The sequence below is a fragment of the Phyllobates terribilis genome, unplaced genomic scaffold (assembly GCF_046119375.1).
Source record: "Phyllobates terribilis strain yellow unplaced genomic scaffold, ASM4611937v1 Scaffold_1__5_contigs__length_1240528914, whole genome shotgun sequence".
Classification (NCBI taxonomy): domain Eukaryota; kingdom Metazoa; phylum Chordata; class Amphibia; order Anura; family Dendrobatidae; genus Phyllobates; species Phyllobates terribilis.
This window is the reverse complement of record NW_027362761.1, coordinates 559,478,265-559,497,035: the sequence shown is the minus strand read 5'-3', so window position 1 is coordinate 559,497,035 and position 18,771 is coordinate 559,478,265. Positions and strand designations below refer to the sequence as shown.

Below are 18,771 nucleotides of genomic sequence, written 5' to 3'. Positions count from 1 at the left end.
AGAAATAGACGGGTTATCAGGTACATAATGAGGAAAAGTCACTGTCTCTTTGTTATCTGGTGGTACCCCGGAGAATTCAGGAAACAACTGGAGGTCCTCCGCCGGGTCAGAAGAGTGCAGAGGCTCAGAGAAAACATCTGCTTCAGAGTACACTAGGTCGGACTCACTGGAGGAAGCAGGCGAGGTATCGGGTACCGAGTATAGGAAAGTCTCTGTCCATTCACCACCAGGTGGCACCCCGAAGGGTTCTGGAGACAACTGGAGGTCCTCCGCCTGGTCAGAGGGGTGTAGAGACTCAAGGGTAACCTCTGCTTCAGAGTACACAAGGTCGGACTCACTGGACGAAGCGAGCGAGGTATCAGGTACAGAGTATAGGAGAGTCTCTGTCCTTTCGCTACCAGGTAGCACCCTGAAGGGTTCTGGAGACAACTGGAGGTCCACCGCCTGGTCGGAGGGGTGTAGAGACTCGGGAGTAACCTCTGCTTCGGAGTACACTAGGTTGGACTCACTGGACGAAGCGAGCGAGGTATCAGGTACAGAGTATAGGAGAGTCTCTGTCCTTTCGCTACCAGGTAGCACCCCGAAGGGTTCTGGAGACAACTGGAGGTCCTCCGCCTGGTCGGAGGGGTGTAGAGACTCGGGGGTAACTACCACTTTGGGGTACCCATTGTCAGGCTCACAGGACGAAGCGGACAAAGTATCGAGTACCGAGTGTAGAGAAGTCTCTCTCCATTTGTCATCGAGTGGTATCCCAGAGGATTCAGGAGGCAACAGGGGGTCCTCCGCCAGGTAGTAGAGGTGCACAGACTCAGAGGTAACCACAGCTTTGGAGCATCCTTGGACATGCACACCGGTTAAAGTGGGTGAAGCATCTGATGCCGGGTGCAGGAAGTTCTCCTGTGTGGAGTCTGGATGGGCAGAAGTCTCTTCGGGCAGGAGAACCGGAGCACTACCCACGCACATTACCCGTTGGGGCTTCTCCGGGATACAGGGAGATGAAGCTTCAGTAGGGACTTCAAGGTTGGGGTCAGGAGATCTCAGGGAGGACAGACCCTGGCGTGACGGCTTGCCTCTACGTCTAGCACGTCTGGACTGCCTCTTGAGGTTGGGAGAAGTATTCCGGAAAGCGTAGTCACCCTGTGAGGATTCTGGGTGGGCAGTAGTCTCATTGGGCTGGAGGACTATTGCGCTACCCACACACATTACCCATCGGGGCTGCTCCGGGATATTGGGAGGTGAAGCTTCAGCAGGAGCCTCCGGGTTAGGATCATCGAAGACCATTAGAAAGGCCACCAGGAAGGCCATTAGGTCCAGGAGGATCGGATCCTGTGTTTCATATAGGGGGTTGATCCATTCCAAGGCATCACCCGCCAGGTAAGACATAATGAATGCCACCTTAACCCGATCGGTGGGAAAACATAGAGGGTAGAACTTGAAGTGTAGCATGCATTGCTCCACAAATGCACGACTTTGTCTTGGATCCCCATAGTAACGTGGCGGATCCGCAGGAACGAGAGCAGATAGATCCATCTGGACGGGTGCGTAATTAGCCTGGAACTCAGCTGAGAAAAAAAAAATTTATTTATTTATTTTTAATGCATGTATTCGCTGGAAAACTTCTCAGAGAGCGAAGGCCGTGGGGCTCAACGGGAACCATGGCCTGAGCATGCTGTTATGCACACGCCCGGACTGACTGGCGTGTGCGGGAGAAGTGGTTCCACTGGACCATGGACCGGAGAGTGCCTGGAGGGGCGTGACTAAGTATCTGGCCGATCCGACCAAGGTGGCACGACGGCATACGACGCCAGTGCACCAGGGAGAAACCGGGCAGAGGGACCAGGTGCTACTCCAGGTCAAACTCCGGACACGGGGGTTGACCCACACTGGGATTACTGGAACAGGCAGGTTAGGCTGGCACAGACTGGTGGATGTAAGCAAACACGGCAGGTATGCAGATGGGTGGATACAGGAGAGTATGCAGGCAGGGAGGTACTGGCCGAAAGGACGGGCTGGAGCACAGAAAGGTTAAGACCCAGTACAGACTGGGTCACAGAACCGCAGATGCGGTAGACAACCACAGCAGAGAGGGAACGCCCGAAGCGGTGGGCAAGAACAGAGCAGGACGGGGCTGCAGGAGCAGCAAGCACAAGCAGGGCAGGACAGGACTGCCGGAGCAGCGGGCAGAAGCAGGGCAGGACAGGACTGCCGGAGCAGCGGGCAGAAGCAGGGCAGGACAGGACTGCCGGAGCAGCGGGCAGAAGCAGGGCAGGACAGGACAGGACTGCCGGAGCAGCGGGCAGAAGCAGGGCAGGACAGGACAGGACTGCCGGAGCAGCGGGCAGAAGCAGGGCAGGACAGGACTGCCGGAGCAGCGGGCAGAAGCAGGGCAGGACAGGACTGCCGGAGCAGCGGGCAGAAGCAGGGCAGGACAGGACAGGACTGCCGGAGCAGCGGGCAAAAGGGTCAGAACGGAGCAAGGCTGCCGGAGCAGTGAGCAAAAGGGTCAGAGCGGAGCAAGGCTGCCGGAGCAGTGAGCAAGGAGTCAGAGCAGGACGGACAGGGCTCTGTTCACACGGAACAGACAGGAAGGGAAAGGCAGAGCCAGATACCCACAGGGTATTTGCAGTGAAGTAGCAAGTGGACCACAAACTCACAAACGGGAGTACAGAGACAACAAGCAGGAGTTAGGTACGAGTTCAGACTCTGCAGAAAAAGGAAAGGAACGGACATAGAGGCAAAACAGGTAAAGGATAGGAGAGAGTTCAGACTGGAACTGAGTGTACGGAAGAGACAGACACTGCAGCGGGATACAGGAGCGGGTCTGGGAATACGGCCCCCAGAGAGGCGGGACGAACAGGCAAGGAGCGTGTTCAGACAGGACAGACAAGATACAGGAGCGGGTCTAGGTAATCGGCCCCTAGAAGGCGGGAGGAACAGGCTAGGAGCGAGTTCAGACTCTGCAGAAAGATGCAGAAAACAGACAGAGGGAAAAGGGAGACAAGGTTAAAGTAGAAACGAGGCACAGACAACAGGGAACAGAGGAACGGGAACAGATACCGCAAGGCAGGAACACAAACAGGACTCTGTTCAGACGGGAACAGATACCGCAAGGCAGGAACACAAACAGGACTCTGTTCAGACGGGAACAGATACCGCAAGGCAGGGACACAAACAGGACTCTGTTCAGACAGGAACAGATACCGCAAGGCAGAGACACAAACAGGACTCTGTTCAGACAGGAACAGATACCGCAAGGCAGGGACACAAACAGGACTCTGTTCAGACAGGAACAGATACCGCAAGGCAGAGACACAAACAGGACTCTGTTCAGACAGGAACAGATACCACAAGGCAGGGACACAAACAGGACTCTGTTCAGACGGGAACAGATACCGCAAGGCACAGACAGGCAGATCTAGGAATACGGCCCCTAGAAGGCGAAAGAACAGGCAAGAACAGACCACAGTTCAGACACAGAACTGGAAAACAGGCAGGAAAACAGGATAGGACCTGGCATGTCAGAGACTAAAAGCCGACTGACAGGACACAATGCTCAGGCGCCATCTTGAGGAAGAAGGTGGTATAAATACCCAAAGATGGACAGCAATAGGCTGAAGGTGCAACAGGGGCGTGTCCGCAGCAGGTACAAGAAACAGGAAGTTCAGCGGGCGTCGCCCTATGCAGCCAAAACAGACAAACAGACAGCAAGGAGGGAAGCCAGAGAGACATTCTGGACTGGAGATCAAGTGCGCACTCTTGCACAGTGCGAGATGGACCACCATGCAAGGACGCCGCCAGGTATGTTATACATTTTACATGCAACCCACCGCTTCTCACGTAGAAGTGCAGAAGCTGAATCCTTGCAGAAAATAGGAGACTTTTGGATTCACTGTTGCATTGATCTTTTTTGACTCGAGACTTTACTTTTCTATTGCCCCCTTCCGTCTATTCTTTGCTTCTCTGCACCATCGAGAAAGGGCTATCAAATGCCGTCCAGAAGGCAACATGGATCCATGCCACACATGTAAGGCTTTTGACATTTCCTATAGAGAAGTCTATATCGTCATCTAGCCCTCGCTCCATTGTAAAGGGTCCCATCCTCAGGCTAGATTAGGGGCCCCAATGGTCCCCTCCCCCCCATTTGTCCTCTTCCTGATAAGTGACAGCTTGCCAATATGGGAATAAGAGCAAAAACATCAACCGAAGAAGAGAGAATATTGAAAAATTGATTAAAACATGAGCTTCCATCCATACAATGGGGTCTTCCATCAAGCTGACAGCTTCCAATCAGAGATAAATGCACGATGGTAAGAGAAACTGTTTGCTTAACTCCATCTAATGAGAAGCCTTCATTATTGGGATTATAAATTTACTCAAGAAGAAAGATTTAGTTCTCGAAAGAAAAAAAAACAAAAATCCTAAAGTAATGAATTGCAGCCCTCCAAAGCTAATGGGTAAGAAATCAGTGGAACATGGAACTCCTCCGCCTCCACTTATTACTTCAAATGTTAATATCGGAAATGTTCTGTAAATTATAGGGGTATTCTGGTGATTATAAAGAGCAGCTATCCACGGGACTGCTAGGTTGTTTGTCGATAGAGTAGAACTACCGAGTGCATGCGTTCGGTCAATGGCTCAAGTCCGGGTCTATGCACAAAAGAGTTGTTCTAAGAGATTTTTGGAGCAGTTCAGTTCCGTAAAATGCCTGAAAAAAGGCTCAAAAGACTCTTCTTATTCATTTCTATTCTAAATCCACTTGCTGTTCGTATGTTCAGTCTTTCGAGCATTTTTTTTCCACTTCAGGCTTTGAAAAGTGCCTGGTGGGAAAAAGGAAAAAGTGTGTGTCAATTTTCGAAGCAGCTCCTGATCGAAACTCTTAAAATGAAGCACTTTCCAAATAAAAAAACACTCCTAAAAAGCTTCAAATACTTTCAAGGGTATGTACACACATTTTTTAGGCACCGGCATATCCATTGAGGTTTTTCAAGCAGAAATTGACAGAGCTGTCTTTCCTAAAGATTTTTTTTTGCCATTCCTTGTGCTGATTTTTGCTTCCAGCAGTTTTTTTTATTATTATTATTTTTTTTTATTTTGTGAAAAAGCCTGAACATATGCACAGCAAGTAATTTTGACATTGCAGTGTACATGGTCCTTCTGTTTAGCATTTTTTAAAGCGCTTTTTCTTTTTCAGGCGGGTTTCAGATAGGACCCCCCCTGAAAAAGAACTAGAATACACATACCCCAAAACTCCTTCAGAAAACAAAATACTCACCCAAAAGGTAGGTGCAGACGACCACAGTGATGAGTGTGATCCGATTCTCTTGAATAAGAAGAAGATGGAGAAAAAAAAATCTCTATCTTCTCCGTTGTGTCAGTCTGTGGAAATCGGACTGCACTCAGATGTCATCCGAGTGCAGTCCGATGGTTTCCACAGACCACTGACTTGCATGACTGAGGGAGATCGATCAATTGCATGGCAGAGTGAGATCCGAATATCGGATCAAAGTCAGGCATGCAGCGATTCTTTCCTCGTACTGGTTCGAACCGAAGAAAAAATATCTGACAGGTGCACAGCCCCATAGAGTAAAATTGGTCCTAGTGTGATATTATGTTTTGTCGGCTCACACTCGGACCGAATATGAGCAATGTAAAAAGCTAAAGCTGGTCATACATTCCAATAATCATCCGCTGTCCTTCCCTATCTTTCCATGCACATTTCATGCTTGATTTTTTTTTTTCCTTTCAAAAAATGTAACTTAAAGTTTTTAAAATTGTGAAGTAAAAATTATTTTTATTTTTTAAAATTTCAGCTACTTTTATTAGTATTTACAGTGAAGGAAATAAGTATTTGATCCTTTGCTGTTTTTCTAAGTTTGCCCACCGACAAAGACATGAACAGTCTATAATTTTAAGGGTAGGTTACTTTTAACATTGAGAGATAAAATATCCAAAAAAAAAAAAAATCAAGAAATTCACATTATATAAATTAGATACATTTATTTGCATTTTGCAGTGAGAAATAAGTATTTGATCCCTCTGGCAAACAACACTTAATACTTGGTGGCAAACCCTTGTTGGCAGCACAGCAGTCAGACGTTTTTTTGTAGTTGATGATGAGGTTTGCGCACATGTCAGGAGGAATTTTGGTCCACTCCTCTTTGCACATCATCTCTAAATCATTCAGATTTTGAGGATGTCGCTTGGCAACTTTTTGCTTCAACTCTCTCCATAAGTTTTCTATGGGATTAAGGTCTGGAGACTGGCTAGGCCACTCCATGACCTCAATGTGCTTCTTTTTGAGCCACTCCTTTGTTGCCTTGGCTGTATGTTTTGGGTCATTGTCTTGCAGGAAGACCCAGCCACGACCCATTTTTAATGTCCTGGAGGAGGGAAAGAGGTTGTCACTCAGGATTTTACGGTACATGGCTCCATCCATTCTCCCATTGATGCGGTGAAGTAGTCCTGTGCCCTTAGCAGAGAAACACACCCAAAACATAATGTTTCCACCTCCATGCTTGACAGTGGGGATGGTGTTCTTTGGGTCATAGGCAGCATTTCTCTTCCTCCAAAAACGGCGAGTTGAGTTAATGCCAAAGAGCTCAATTATTGTCTCATCTGACCACAGCACCTTCTCCCAATAACTCACAGAATCATCCAGGTGTTCATTGGTAAACTTCAGATGGGCCTGCACATGAGCCTTCTTGAGCAGGGGGACCTTGCGGGCTCTGCAGGATTTTAAACCTTTAAGGTGCCATGTGGTACCAATGGTTTTCTTGGTGACTGTGGTCCTAGCTGCCTTGAGATCATTAACAAGTCCCCCCGTGTAGTTTTAGGCTGATCTCTCACCTTCCTCATGATCAAGGATACCCCACGAGGTGAGATTTTGCATGGTGCCCCTGATTGATGTCGATTGACAGTCATTTTTTATTTATTACATTTTTTTACTATTGCACCAACAGTTATCTCCTTATCACCCAGCGTCTTACTTATGGTTCTGTAGCCCATTCCAGCTTTGTGCAGGTCTATGATCTTGTCCCTGACATCCTTAGAAAGCTCTTTGTTCTTGCCCATGTTGTAGAGGTTAGAGTCGGACTGATTAATTGAGTCTGTGGACAGGAGTCTTTTATACAGGTGACTATGTAAGACAGCTGTCTATAATGCAGGTAACAAGTTGATTAGGAGCGTCTAACTGGTCTGTAGGAGCCAGAACTCATAAAACTCATGATGGTTTGTAGGGGATCAAATACTTATTTCTCACAGCAAAATGCAAATAAATTTATCTAATTTTGTACAATATTATTTTCTTGATTTTTTTTGATATTCTCTCTCTCAATGTTGAAATTAACCTGCCCTTAAAATTATAGACTGTTCATGTCTTTGTCAGTGGGCAAACTTACAACAGCAGCAAGGGATCAAATGCTTATTTCCTTCACTGTATATAGCCTAAAAAAAACACAAAAAAAATTATTATTTATATTAGGCTATTTAAAGAGGTTTCATTTTAATCAATAGATCTTGGAATAATAATAATTTCCACAATTGGATGTGTTTAAATAAAATGTTCCTGTGCTGAGATAATCTTATAAATGTGCCCCTGCTGTGTACTGTGTAATGGCTGTGTCTGACCATACAGAAACATGGTCTGATCATACCACAGCTCCTGGACAGGGGAGGACGCAAAAGAGTATACAGACAGGACAGCACAGGATCACAGATTACAGCTGATCTCTGGGGGTTACAGCCGCAGGACGCTCTATGATCATCTTATCTTTAGGTGATTATTTGATCAAAAAAATGTTAATTCCTTATAAAACAGACGTCCTCCACTGACCAGAGGGGATTTATCAGTGTCACACCTTCAGGCCTCCCCTTAGGTCGTGCGATTATCTGAAGTATTGCAGCTGTGAAACATGGAAATTTTCAATTCAACCAAAACTCTCAGATCTTCCGGCCTGGAGCCTTACCCAGAAGTGTAAATGCCTGCCTGGTCTTCTCAAAGTCATCTGCGTCATCCACCCCGTCAATGGCCGTGTCACCTCCCTGCGAGGTGTAAAAAAATTCCTCGGCTTGAGCTGGAAAAAAAAAAAAGTGAAGAGGAAAGGATTAAAAAAAAAAAATTACAAAAGGAGCCCAGACGCAGAGTGTAGGAAACCCCGATGTCAGCCTTCTATCTGATATTGTGGAGCCCAGAAATATGCAGCATAAGCAGCAGTCACTTGTCATGTGCGAGATATCAGAAGGAAATCACAGTTATCCATTACACTAACTAGCGGAGAATTAATCTGTAGCTGCGCTGTTTGAAAAGAAGTCGCCCAAATATGTCAGACCCTCAAGCAATGTGTCAAGAGGAGAGTATACCTGTAACCTGCCCTATAACTAAAACTACTATTATACTGTGTGTATATATATATATATATATGTACACTGCTCAAAAAAATAAAGGGGACACTGAAATAACACATCCTAGATCTGAATGAATGAAATATTCTCATTGAATACTTTGTTCTGTACAAAGTTGAATGTGCTGACAACAAAATCACACAAAAATCATCAATGGAAATCACATTTATTAACCAATGGAGGCCTGGATTTGGAGTCACCCCCAAAATTAAAGTGGAAAAACACACTACAGGCTGATCCAACTTTGATGTAATGTCCTTAAAACAAGTCAAAATGAGGCTCAGTATTGTGTGTGGCCTTCACATGCCTGTATGACCTCCCTACAACGCCTGGGCATGCTCCTGATGAGGTTGTGGATGGCCTCCTGTGGGATCTCCTCCCAGACCTGGACTAAAGCATCCGCCAACTCCTGGACAGTCTGTGGTGCAACGTGACGTTGGTGGATGGAGCGAGACATGATGTCCCAGATGTGCTCAATCGGATTCAGGTCTGGGGAACGGGCGGGCCAGTCCATAGCTTCAATGCCTTCATCTTGTAGGAACTGCTGACACACTCCAGCCACATGAGGTCTGGCATTGTCCTGCATTAGGAGGAACCCAGGGCCAACCGCACCAGCATATGGTCTCACAAAGGGTCTGAGGATCTCATCTCGGTACTTAATGACAGTCAGGCTACCTCTGGCGAGCACATGGGGGGCTGTGCAGCCCTCCAAAGAAATGCCACCCCACACCATTACTGACCCACTGCCAAACTGGTCAAGCTGAAGGATGTTGCAGGCAGCAGATCACTCTCCACGGCGTCTCCAGACTCTGTCTCGTCTGTCACATGTGCTCAGTGTGAACCTGCTTTCATCTGTGAAGAGCACAGGGCGCCAGTGGCGACTTTGGCAATCCTGGTGTTCTGTGGCAAATGCCAAGCGCTCTGCACGGTGCTGGGCTGTGAGCACAACCCCCATCTGTGGACGTTGGGCCCTCATACCACCCTCATGGAGTCAGTTTCTAACCGTTTGTGCAGACACATGCGCTGGAGGTCATTTTGCAGGGTTCTGGCAGTGCTCCTCCAGTTCCTCCTTGCACAAAGGCGGAGGTAGCAGTCCTGCTGCTGGGTTGTTACCCTCCTACGGCCCCCTCCATGCCTCCTAGTGTACTGGCCTGTCCCCTGGTAGCGCCTCCAGCCTCGGGACACTACGCTGACGGACACAGCAAACTTTCTTGCCACAGCTCACATTGATGTGCCATCCTGGATGAGTTGCACTACCTGAGCAACTTCTGTGGGTTGTAGAGTTCGTCTCATGCTACCACGAGTGTGAAAGCACAACCAACATTCAAAAGTGACCAAAACATCAGCCAGAAAGCATTGGTACTGAGATGTGGTCTGTGGTCCCCACCTGCAGAACCACTCCTTTATTGAGGGTGCCTTGATAATTGCCAATAATTTCCATCTATTGTCTATTCCATTTGCACAACAGCATGTGAAATTGATTGTCAATCAGTGTTGCTTCCTAAGTGGACAGTTTGATTTCACAGAAGTTTGAATTACTTGGAGTTATATTCTGTTGCTTAAGTGTTCCCTTTATTTTTTTGAGCAGTGTACTATAATACTGCCCCCTATGTAAAGGAATATAACTACTATAATACTGCCCCCTATGTACAAGAAAATAACTACTATAATACTGCCCCCTATGTACAGGAATATAACTACTATATTACTGCCCCCTATGTACAAGAATATAACTACTATAATACTGCCCCCTATGTACAAGAATATAACTACTATAATACTGCCCCCTATGTACAAGAATATAACTACTATAATACAGCCCCCTATGTACAAGAATATAACTACTATAATACTGCCCCCTATGTACAAGAATATAACTACTATAATACTGCCCCCTATGTACAAGAATATAACTACTATAATACTGCCCCCTATGTACAAGAATATAACTACTATAATACTGCCCCTATGTACAAGAGTATAACTACTATAATACTGCCCCCTGTGTACAAGAATATAACTACTATAATACTGCCCCCTATGTACAAGAATATAACTACTATAATACTGCCCCCTATGTACAAGAATATAACTACTATAATACAGCCCCCTATGTACAAGAATATAACTACTATAATACTGCCCCCTATGTACAAGAATATAACTACTATAATACTGCCCCCTATGTACAAGAATATAACTACTATAATACTGCCCCCTATGTACAAGAATATAACTACTATAATACTGTCCCCTATGTGCAAGACTGTAACTGCTATAATACCATGTAAAATATAACTATTAATAATAAATTATGATGCAAACGATTAAAATCCGGAATAAAGTTATTTTTTCTTCAGTGGAGATAAGTGATTGCTCGGAGAACAGTGCGGATTTCTGTCTGAACTGTGGAGACTGATGACTTTCGGTTTAATTTGAAGCTCTCTCTGAAGTTTCTCTCTGTTTTCAGAGTCACCTGAGACCAGGTTTAATTGGTCTGACTAGAGAAGAATAATTGTGTACCTTTCATTTCCGCTCTTATCTTTTATGCAATTATGGAGTTTATCAGCTATTACTAAAATTAGTGTAGAGAGTAGGTGAAAAACAGGAAAAAGCTGAAACTTGGGAGAAACAATTTGGTGTTACAACAAGTGATAATGACAGAGGAGGGAGGTAACAATTCAGAAAAAACAAAGATTCATGGTCACCAATAGTGGAGAGAGAGTCCGTAATGGTCACAAATGTAACCCAAGATGGAAGATAAACCAACTCTGGAGTAAAGTGATGGAAAATAGTGTCCGTCAAGCTTTTCTACCCTTGTAAATCTATAGAAAAGGATCACAGATGACCCACGTAATATAGACACTCCATGTAGATGTTGTCACTGGTCACATTTGAATCCAGGACCTCAGTGGTGCAAGCGATGGTCAGATAGTCATGGCCAGGTGCTGCAGGTGCCTCTAGGGTAGTCACACAGCTTTCTCCGATAATTCCATGGCCAATGTGGCTAGTGATACTGTGACGATTGCCACCTATCCTTCATGGTTCTTCTGAATAGGACAACCAATAATCTGACCAGGTGGGAAGTGGTTGGGAAAGATAGAGACTAGTGTTGAGCGAGTATGTTCTGTCCGAGTATGCTCGGGCCGAGCTCCGAGTATTTATAGCTGCTCGGTGATATGGTTGAATCGCTCCCGTGTGCATGATTTGCAACTGTTTGACAGCTTTATTACATGTGAGGAACGTCTATTTCTTACACATTCCTCACATGTAATAAAGCTGCCAAACAGTTGCAAATCATGCACACGGGAGCGATTCAACCATATCACCGAGCAGCTATAAATACTCGGAGCTCGGCCGGAGCATACTCGGACAGAACATACTCGCTCAACCCTAATAGAGGCTTATCCTGTGGCTATGCCATAAATGTAAAAGGGAATATCCTTTGAGAACCTAGCCCGTCCAGCCTTCCTATTTCACCTGCATTAGCACTGCCATGGCGAAACGGAGGGGGAACTAATATGGATGCCTCCTGGGACACCATAGACGGCGTATGTCATCTCATTTCTTCTGGAGCGCATCGCCCCCTTGCCTCCTGGCATTCTGCTTGCCAGGTGTCGTCGTGTTTCTTAAGAATGACCATTCAGACTATCGGCTGGGCAGGCCATTGGTCCGAACAGAGAGCTCTCCCATGCTGCAAGCAGAGGCAGCTTTGGAGAAACCGCAGACCGGATCCACCTTCGGAGGAGCGCATGCAGACAGCTTGCAAAGTGCATGCTTCTTGCCTAGGAAACCGGCCACCTCTGGAATTGTTTGTTTCTGAAGCTACCTGTAAACTGGACTAAGCTGCAATACCAAAGACAACCAGTGCACAGTGTGGCGCTATTAAGCCCCGATTACTTAACACTGCCATTTTTTATGCCAGTTTTAATGCAGAGAGAGCTGGAGTAAGATGTGCAGAATTCATTAAGAATTTGGTGCCTCTTAACAGCCGTGTGTCACTGCCAAAAATGTACGCCAACCACGGGCTGCCATACAATTTTGCTATAATTTACACCAAAAGGTGGTGAAAATTACTATTAACTTGACAGCAGAGCTTGGCCATGCCCTCTCCCGCCCGGCCTACTTTTCTAAAAGTTGGAAGAGTTGGGAAAGACTGGTGTAAGAATTCCAAAAGTTGCAAATTTCAGTTTCAAAACGTTTTATACCAAAATTCAGGTGACCATCGCTTAATGGATCTGGGATCACATGGAGGTTTTTTTTTTTTTAAAGAGTATTTTAAAGAGTATCCGCTCCAAAATCGGGATCAAATACTTTTTGGATAATTTTTTAATTCATTTTAATCTGCGGTTCCTCCAGAAGATTTCTTGAGAGGTTTTTTTTTTGTTTTGTTTTTTTCAGATGACGTTTTTCAAAACATCACCATAGAAAAACAAAGAATTGACCGGTTACTTCTTTGAGGAGGATTTCTAATAAAATCAGCTCCAAACTTGACACAGTCAAAAGTCTGCAAGACACTATGTAAAAAAAACTAACAAAAAACATTTCAAATACCCCAAAACTGCTCCAGGGAAGAAATGCTGCTGTTTTAACGGTTTTCCACTTGGAGAACTTGTTAGATTTCTCTGCCTCCAAAAGACTGTGAGCCAAAGCCTGAGAATGGACAACCCCTTTAACATTTAAGGGTATGTGCATACAGTCAGTCATTTTTGCAGAGTTTTTGGAGCAGAGCTTCCAAGTCTTGAGGAGGATTTAGAAAACACTCCTAAAAAAACATCCATTTGCACATACTCTAAGGCATACATGTCAAAATCTGGCCAGCAGGGTGGTTTTATTTGCCCGCGACATCAGAACTACCACCCCTATGTGAGGCCATTATACTGTATGGAGGACTATGTGAGGCCATTATACTGTATGGAGGACTATGTGGGGCTCACTATTCTGTATGGAGGACTATGTGGGGCCATTATTCTGTATGGAGGACTATGTGGGGCCATTATTCTGTATGGCACACTATGTGGGGCCATTATTCTGTATGGAGGACTATGTGGGGCCCATTATTCTGAATGGAGGACTATGTGGGGCCCATTATACTGTATGAAGGACTATGTGGAGCCATTATTCTGTATGGAGGACTCTGTGAGGCTCATTATTCTGTATGGAGGACTATGTAAGGCCCATAATAATGAATGGAGGACTATATGGGGCCCATTATTCTGTATGGAGGACTATGTGGGGTCATTATTCTGTATGGAGGACTATGTGGGGCCATTATTCTGTATGGAGGACTATGTGGGGCCATTATTCTGTATGGAGGACTATGTGGGGCCATTATTCTGTATGGAGGACTATGTGGGGCCATTATTCTGTATGGAGGACTATGTGGGGCCCATTATTCTGTATGAAGGACTATGTGGGGTCATTATTCTGTATGGAGGACTATGTGGGGTTCATTATTCTGTATGGAGGACTATGTGGGGTTCATTATTCTGTATGGAGGACTATGTGGGGCTCATTATTCTGTATGGAGGACTATGTGGGGCTCATTATTCTGTATGGAGGACTATGTAGGGCTCATTATTCTGTATGAAGGACTATGTAGGGCCCATTATACTGTATGGAGGACTATGTGGGGGCCATTATTCTGTATGGAGGACTATGTGGGGCCATTATTCTGTATGGAGGACTATGTGGGACCCATTATACTATATGAAGGACTATGCGGGCCCATTATACTGTATGGAGGACTATGCGGGGCCCATTATACTGTATGGAGGACTATGTGGGGCCCATTATACTGTATGGAGGACTATGTGGGGTCCATTATACTGTATGGAGGACAATATGGGGCCCATTATACTGTATGGAGGACTATGTGGGGCCATTATTCTGTATAGAGGACTGTGTGGGGCCCATTATTCTGTATGGAGGACTATGTGGGGCCCATTATACTGTATGGAGGACTATGTGGGGTCCATTATACTGTATGGAGGACAATATGGGGCCCATTATACTGTATGGAGGACTATGTGGGGCCATTATTCTGTATGGAGGACTATGTGGGGCCCATTATTCTATATACTGGTTGGCCCGCGACTTTGTCCAAGCTTTTCATTTTGGCCCTCTGTGTAGTTGAGTGTGACATCCCTGCCCTAAGGCTTTGTGGACACCTATTTTTTTTTCTAGGAGGTTTTGGAGCAGAAACTAAGCGTAAACTCTCCAAATCTCAAAGCACCTCAAAAGTTTAAGTTTCTGCTTTGATAAATCAGCAAAAAAAAAAAAGGCTCGGCGTGCATATAACCAAGACAGCGTAGGATTAAAAAAGAGAACCTCATAGTCAAAGCCTTCATTTAGAAAATGTTTAAACTAATCCTAAATTAGGCAGCCTTAATGAAATGTTACAGTCGGGGGGGCGCAAAATACATAGCCGGACCCCTCACAATTATATCACAGCAGAACACAAACTGCTGAGTGGGCTGATAATTTACCCCCGTTGAAGCAAATAAAGCGCTTTATTTGATAGAGTTTATCGATGGGGTAAATTATGCACATTCTGGTATAATTACATCAGAGCTCACATCTGTGGGCTATAATTATTCATTATGACAATCTAATGGATTTTACTGATTTTTGTTCTCGCCTCTAACGGGCCGTTTATGAGCGCCGAAAAGCTGAGCTGTGAAAAATTACTTACAGAGTGAGAAATCGGCAAATTCGGGCAAACCCGAGGAAGCGCAGAGCTGGTAGAAGATGTGATAGTTCCTCTCGTCCTCCGCCTGGAAACGGAACATGGAAGGGTTAAAACAGCAATTTACATCTTAACGAGCAAACAATTAAAACGTTAACTGCAGCATTCACACACAGGCGACATATTCAATGCTGATCAGCCACATGTATTTGCGTTTTGTTTTTTTTAAGTCACGTTTTTGTTTAGATGTTATATTTTTCCTTTTGGACTTTTTGCCCCTTTTTTTGCCTTTTGCTTTCTTTGCCCCTTTTGTTTTTTTTTGTTTTTTTTAGAGCAGAGTTGCACGATCCGGGTAATGAAACACATACTGACCTAAACCCCTAAAAATGACGGGCGGTGAAAGAAACGAGTAAAAATGCTGCAATTATGTTGGGAAAAAAAAATCCTAACAACCAAACAACACTACTCCTAAAAAAGAGGGTCAAGTAGGATGTTGAATCGGGGCCAATGCATGGGCACATTTCTACCCATAAACTGTCGATCTTAACAAGATCATTGGTGGTCTTCATACAATTTGCGTTCGCAGAGATAATCTTTTAGGGAGATCCACAATGCAGTGCCAGATCATACAATGTCACCCAACAGACTCCAGAGACTTATAATGGGACTGTTGGTTCCACTTAAAAGGGAATCTGTCAGCAGGATTTCACCCACCCAAAATTATTTATATGCGTGTGTCGCTCTTTCAAAGGCAAGTCCAGCAATACCTTGACGTGGCCAGTCTGTTCTTCTGTTTCTGAGAAATCAGCTTTTGAATAGATAGGCAAGTGAGGATGAAGAGCTATGATAGATCTGAAGCCTCTGTCACTCCAGCTCTATTCCACGCCCACCACCATACACAGAGTCCTCCTGCTTGACTGACTGTTCCTTTGCCAGAAATCATACAGCCTAGACGCTGTCATTTAAGCATGAGGAGGCAGCGCTGGGCGGGGAATAGAGCTGGAGTGACAGAGGGTTCAGATCTACCATAGCTCTTCATCCTCATTTACATATCAATTCAAACGCTGATTTCTCAATAACGGAGAAACAGACTAACAATGTAATGGTATTACTTGGACTTGTCTATGAAAGAGGTACATGTACCTATAGTTTGGGGGTGGCATCCTACTGACAGATTCCCTTTCAGTGTCCATTAATTTGTGCCCGCTATTTTGCACCCACGGGTCTCATTTATCAGAGCAGTTTGCCTGCCTATGGCAACCAATCGCAGTGCAGCATCTGGACCCAGAATAGTCTTAAAAAAATATATATAGTAAATAATACATACTCACCTACCGATGTGTTGCTGCTCCTCTGCAGTGCTAGGGTTCACGCTTGGTCTCCTGGTTTCCTCTTCCATCAAAAAAAGTGGGATCATTAGGGGAGGGGATATTTTTTGGTCCTGAAAGGGCCGGGCAACTGCTTTAAAGAATATTCCTCAGCAGAAAGACCACTTTAAGAGCGCCATATAAATCAGTGTGAGATCATAATGCAGTAAGTGGACTTGCCGGGGGCTCTCCCAACCAGAATGTGACAGCTTCATGTATTTTCTCGGGAGAGCCGCTGGCCAGTCCACACACTGCGTTCTGATCTCGCTTCGAGTTATATGGCCGTCTGACATCGCCGTAATAAAGATTAACTATGGGACCGCAACAGTCATAAAGTAAGAAAAAGTTTAAAGCCTCACCGTGTTATACATTTGTCAAACCGTTCACAAAGTAGCATTGCTGCTCCAAGGAAACCACTGACCAATGGTAAAATATGAAGAAAAAAATCCAAATGTGGGCAAGTTCGATAAAATCTTCAAAATTTGATTTCATGATATAGGATTAAAAATTCATGATGATGGATAAGATAATGCTCAGACAAAATCTTGTGCCTGAAATGCGTCTGAGCGTTCTCTTATCCATCATGAATTTTTAACCATAAGATAATACTCAGACGCGTTTCAGGCACAAGATTTTGTGCCTGAAACACATCTTAGCATTGTCTTTCCCACCATCATGAATTTTTAATCCTAAGATAACGCGCAGACGCGTCCCTGCATCCAAGATGGCTTCTGCAGTGGCGTGGGGTACGCAGGGGTAAATGTAAACCACGCCTTGTCTAACTTTCCTGAACTGCGGAGGCATGGTTCAGACTTACAAATGATCCCTATGCCACGGCTGCACCCATCTTGGATTCAGAGTACAGAAACTTTAATCCTTTCCCAGCATAGGATATAAGACTACGTCTTATTTCATGTGCGGGTTATGGGTCGGGCTCATGAGCTAAGCCCACTCAATCATGGCAGGCACTGGCTGTGTTATACAGCCAAAATCAGACACAAGTAGCAGCGATTGGAGCAAGTTCTGATTGCTGCTGTTAACCACTTAATGCTGCTGTCAACCAATGGGTTGCCATAGAGATGAACGGATCGATTTACGGACTCCGATCCAGAGTCCAGGTCAGTAGCACCTTACGACTAAACTAGAGGCCCGCAAATCTTTTCCCATCCGCAGTCCCTGGCGTTGCATTTGATTTCTCAGAGCTGGCGCAAAGTCCTCTGTGTGACTTGACACAACGTCTCATGACAAAATTTTGAATTTTTTTCCACCATTTCACCCCACTTGGAATTTTTTTTCCAGTTTTTCAGTACATTGCATGACTTCATGAAGAAGGGGAAGAAAAACTGAAAGTACAAAAACTGAAATTGGCCACATCAGAAAAGGGTTAATTTATAACATACATGTATATATCCACACACTATATATTTTCTGTGCAATGTTTGGCAGACGCTGAGCATACAAGGGCAGGTAATTTTTGCACTCGAGTCACATGTCACGGTTAAATTACGTTTTTTGGGGGTTTTTTTTGTAGAATTGTTTCACAAAACTGCAGCAAAGGCAATATGAATGTGAGGTGTGAATAGTGCCGTAGTGACTGCACCGTCCACGGACACGGATGCTGATGCCCAAGATCCACAACATAAAACTTAACGCAGTGTGGAGCTTCTGCTCCAGAGACTCGGCCTTCGGGTCAGCAGCGATGACTGCTCGCTCCTTCCTCGTCCTTGTTCTCATCACAAGTTTATAAAAAGAAAAAAAAATCAATCTGGCAGAAAAACACGAGACGCTCCATCCTGAGCGGCGGCGAGTGAAGGGACATTTGTCTTTCACTGAGAAAGTGGCTTCAATCGTCAGATGGTTTTTTTTTTCCAGCTGAGATTCTGTCAACATTTTATCACTTTAGCAGATAGAAGCAAATCTAAATCTAATTCAATTACTTTTACTTTCTTTTAAGGCAAAGTTTCTTAAAGTTTGTGCCAGGGAAAAGAGAATTAAATTGTGAGCCCTGCAGATGACAGGGATGGATGTGGACAAAAAGATCCTGAGTACAACGCAGCGGCATATGGTGATGCTATAGAATACTGCGCAGACCCAATGGCTGTCCAAAAAATGATGTGTTCTGCTTCATTTTTTGTATAGATATATAGAAGTCTAAATGTTTATGATTAAGCAAAACATGGTGATAGAAAGATATATAGAGAGATACAGAGAGAGAGAGAAAGGGATACACAGAGAGAGAGGAAGATACACAACAGAGAGAGAGAAAGATACACAGAGAGAGAAAGATACACAGAGAGAGAAAGGGATACACAGAGA

The 18,771-nt window shown here is 44.9% G+C and overlaps 1 protein-coding gene across 2 annotated transcripts in view; it reads right to left on the bottom strand.

The window, feature by feature from the left end:
• Window positions 1–18,771, bottom strand: part of MYO5B (myosin VB) — a 255,729-nt gene that overhangs the window by 77,026 nt on the left and 159,932 nt on the right. For both annotated transcript variants that reach the window (XM_073680474.1, XM_073680475.1), the window contains exons 7-8: window positions 15,095–15,176; window positions 7,965–8,072 (exon numbers count right to left, since the gene is read on the bottom strand). In XM_073680474.1, coding sequence (XP_073536575.1) covers window positions 7,965–8,072; window positions 15,095–15,176 — 190 coding nt within the window. The remainder of the gene's footprint in view (window positions 1–7,964; window positions 8,073–15,094; window positions 15,177–18,771) is intronic.